This window comes from Echinococcus granulosus, assembly GCF_000524195.1.
Source record: "Echinococcus granulosus chromosome Unknown EG_S00177, whole genome shotgun sequence".
Classification (NCBI taxonomy): Eukaryota; Metazoa; Platyhelminthes; class Cestoda; order Cyclophyllidea; family Taeniidae; genus Echinococcus; species Echinococcus granulosus.
In genome coordinates, this window is record NW_020170557.1 from 88,841 (window position 1) to 93,282 (window position 4,442).

The window sequence follows — 4,442 nt, forward strand, 5'->3', positions numbered from 1 at the left end:
AGGGAATCCGCCAAAGCCAATCGATGAGTTACGCTAGTGCAGCAAACTAAGTGTATTCTATTAAATTATTGCATTTTGTGTGTAAGAACAGTACAAACCATGTCTTGCATTATGGTCTAGTAGAGAAAATGTATAGGGCTCAAATTATGCGCATTCTCAAAAAAATAAAGCAGATATTTCACAAATAGGTAACCACTTTGTTGCATCATCGACCTTTAACATGATACGTTCACGGCGCCTTGTAATTTATATATAACCCAGATGGAATGAGGGTCATTTTATTTGGGGAAGTTGACTGGAAATTGGAGCTTCGAAAAAAAGCCTAGTATCACCTAAATTTGTTTTATACAATAGAAGCATTCAGCGGCTAAGATAAATGTGATATAACTGGCTTCTTAGAAGAAATATCCTTTGATTACTTTGGACTGGCATCGGATTCACAATTATGTTTCTGCAAGGTAGACCGCTGGTTCATTCTCTCTGCTTTTACTTAGGAGCATAATTTTACTTCAATTCGGTAATCTCTACATGTATCCAGTCATGCAACTTGGTGATGCTTCAACACTTTACATTCCATCTCATTTGATGCAAAGTGAGAAGTAGGTGCTGGCATAAGTATCTTCTTTCCAGTCAATTACTTGCCCTAGCATCCATCCTACTCAATTTTCTTGTCAGTAAACTATACGTAAGGCATCGGAAGAGAGGATAAACAAGTAGCGGATTAAGTGGTTCATAACGTACTAAATGAGGGAAGCGACAAAATTCCGAACATTTTGGGTGAAATCCTGTTCACTTATTGGGAGCCTTTTTATATCAGTAATCTGACTCAAACACTGGAACTTTTAATTGCGGAATGCATAGATGGGATTATGACATTTATTAAATTGGGCTTGTGTATGGTTGAATGTGCCAACTAAACTTAACTGTGTAAGGGAATCATGGTGCTTGACAGAGAGTGCTTAGTTTCGAGTTGAAGATAAAGCAAATGCTCATGTTTAGGTTATATGATCATGCCTCAGTATAAAATATTTTACAGCGAATGCAAATGCATGGAGAGAAGTCTATACTCAAGTGAGATACAGTGTGCATTAAACAAAGCCTGAACCCAAGTTTCACAAACTTTATTGACAGATCGCCTCAAAGCCCGCATTGATAAAACTATTATTGGCATCAGTGACTTTAGAAATATGAGTAGTGACTATGGCGTGTTTGCCCATCACTAAAGGCAACAAAGGCAATAGAAAGACACAAATCCTTGATTTTTCTTTATGTTCACTTAATCCAGTAGTAGGGTGATTTATAGGCTCTCCAGAATGCAGAGTCTATCTTCGGCAAGCCCTCCCTCCACAACTTAAGAAGTATCTTAAATCATCTCTAAGGAGTACAAAATGTTGAGTTTGAGAGAGGTCAACAGATAATTAAATGCCTTACAATTGGTTTATTTTTGCACCAGAAAGCACCCTCGAATACGAATACTAAGCCATTAGATGACAAATTCATTAACTAAACTCTACCATACTAAACCAGTTAGACGCGTGCTACATCGAGGGGACCAGTCAGATGCATTTTAGCAGTGCAGGAATGGTTGAGGTTATGCAATTCTTTACAAGGTATGTGCCTGTCGTATAATCTGTTTGGCTCCATTCCTTATTTTATGCTCCCATTTCTGTCTTCTCTACAGTTTCCTACAACCAATCAACAACCACGCGGCCATCGATGTATGTTATGGTAGTCAACTTAATTGACACGCTAAAGGCTATAAAGGTGTTGTGAAATTCTCATTCTCTCTACCCTCGGTATCCGGTCTCGAGTACTGCCGCGTACCTTCAATGTGTTTGATCTTGCATTCAGGGTGGAGCGTTTATCACGTCGTTATAGTTGAAGCCTTCCAACCCTGGTTAAACACTTACATGGACCTGTTTTTTAAAGTTTGACTCCATAAATAATCTGCCTATGTCGAGGACACAAATATGAGGAAATAAGTAATTTGGATAGTGGTGGCCTCAATGTTGACGTTAATATGTGGTATGGATTTAGTGACAGAAGAGTTGGACTTATTTTACTATGCCGCATGAGCTGCACACAGATGTTCAATGTAGCAATCCCTTCTGAGGTGTTAAATTACTGGGTAAATGGGTGAGAAATCACCGTATTTTAATTAACTAATTCATTGGATCTGTGTTTTAAAGGAAGAGACACACTGAAGTCATCAGTTATCAAGAATACTCACTAACACAGCTACCTCAGTATAAATTTGTATCAAATGACTTTTTTCTCTTAGGCTAAACAATACTCGCTAATGTTGTTTACATCTTAAAGAAGTATGTTGTACTTGGTTGGCGAGTCATTTCGGTTTCCAAGATTCCAGTTAAAACTTCACCAAGCAACGCCCCCTGTTGCTGCTTCGAGATTCTTGCTTGGGAAAAAATGGACTTAAAAAATATGGCTAATTTTATGCATCGAATTATACCTCTGGGTCAGGTAGTAGTTAATCTACTTAGCAAAGTACAAAATGACGTGCATTTGAGCAGTTGCAGATACACGGCTTTGGGTAGTGCTGCACGTTTTTTAGACTTTCTTAGTATTGTGACTAGTTTTATGCCTAGAGGCACCATAGGGAAAGAAGAGTGTCACAAATGAATGCATGCTGAATGCAAAGTAGGGATTTGGACCAAATGTGTTCTTGAAAGTAGTCCTACGTAAGGGAATTAATGAAAGTTCATAGGTGGTGACAATCAGTGGTGGATGGCTGCTAAAGTGACCGAATTGCCCACCTATTAAAGCTAAGCTAGGGAATTTGGGCAGTTCTTGCTTGAGGACTGGCAATGCTTGCTGTATTTTTCTCCGCATACTTCCGATATCTCAGTGCAGAGGCAGTGGTCTGTCCTGCTTAAATTCTATAGTGGGACACGCCATGCTTTGCGGTGACTAACTTTCTACCGACGTTGCCGATCTGCTTCTCCAAAGGAAAGATAGGTGTAAAGTCAATCACAGCGAAACGCATATTTTATGGCCTGGTGTTCTCACCTGTATGTCGTGCTTACACGTCCAAGGGAGACACGGTTGTGTGTTGAAGATTTTATCGTTCCCGAGACCTCATTTATTGCCCAAATGAGACCTTAGTGATTTTTGATGATCGCGAGACTCCAATTCAGAAAATAAAAGGACTTAGTTTTCCCTTTCAATAAACCTAATTAACTTTAAACTTGACATTTTTCATGCATAAAACAATTCGAACACCCTTCGATGTAACTCACAGCATCGTGTTGTGAAATTCATGCCGTTGTTTACTTGCTCGTCTCACAGTGCATGGGCATGCGCCGGTCTGCTTTAAAGACTGCACTGAAATCAATTTCAAACCTGCAGGAAGTGTTGTGTAGCGCATTACTGGAAGGAGGTGCGCTACGTAGTTCAAAGCATGCTAGAAGAGTAATTCTAGTAGCCAAATACATAAAAGTGGACCACGCCAGGGAGTAAGGATACTTTGTTTTTTGGGAAAAGGAATGAGTTGCGTGTCGAGGTGTCAAGGCCTACTTTCAGCTATGTTGAACATGAGCGGCAGTGAGTCAGTTCAATTGCAACTACATCTACTTGAAAGGGGAAGTCGAAGAAGCTACTGACTGGATGAATGACACAAGATCTGGCAACAGGAAACTCTGTTGTGTACTTGAGACCTCTTGCTGAGAAATGGAGTTAGTACTTTATTCCACCTTTTCTTGGGCTAACAAATACTTCCTTGGTCGTCCTCATTCAAGCGACCCATCCACCACTCAGAGGGAGAGAGACAGAGGTATTGTCTCACACCTCAAGCTCTCCTCATTGGGAGCTTCACATGTGATGGTTTTCACGCAGTCTTGGCATTGACAGTAGGCAGTCACATGCAAGATGGAATAGGCAGTTGAGGAATGAATATAATGTGGAATAAAAAAGAGGTGGCTAGGATAGAATGTTTGTTTGTAGAGGTAAAATATTTGCACAGATGGGAATTTTGACCTTGTGCCTCGTTGGAAAAGAGTTAGTACTATTGAGTACAACAGCGTTTATTTCAGTGAGGAGAGTTTTATAGAATTCTTATCATTGTAGAACATTTCATGTTTGAGCACACCTCGAAAATGGGTCAGTTTATACCTGATGACATGGTAAGGATTTTGAAAGGTATTAGTGGTGATGGTAGTGACGTCTGGGGAAGTAGTACATTTCATGATTGCGGATCATTGGTAATTGTTGAGTTTTCTCCTACGTCGAGACATTCTTTACTGGCATTTGGGATAGTAGCTGGACCTGTAGGCGTCTTTGATACAATGTGCATGCGAGTGAAGTATTTGTGGACCTATTCGGATCGCACTACCAGGGTGAGTTGATCTTCCGTTTTTCAGTTTGCGCTTGAAGCAGCAAAAAGCTATTTGAGTTTGGAGAGAAGGCTGTCAAAGATGTATTCATGC

General features: G+C 40.1%; 1 protein-coding gene across 1 annotated transcript in view; it reads left to right on the forward strand. All coding sequences in view use genetic code 11, as the record gives it.

The window, feature by feature from the left end:
* The window catches only part of EGR_09942 (hypothetical protein), a gene marked incomplete at both ends in the record, with an annotated part of 9,128 nt that overhangs the window by 1,157 nt on the left and 3,529 nt on the right, over window positions 1-4,442 (forward strand). Inside the window, 4 exons of the mRNA XM_024499191.1 lie at window positions 495-599; window positions 631-685; window positions 2,320-2,476; window positions 4,084-4,217. Of these exons, the coding sequence (XP_024346397.1) occupies window positions 495-599; window positions 631-685; window positions 2,320-2,476; window positions 4,084-4,217 (451 nt within the window). The remainder of the gene's footprint in view (window positions 1-494; window positions 600-630; window positions 686-2,319; window positions 2,477-4,083; window positions 4,218-4,442) is intronic.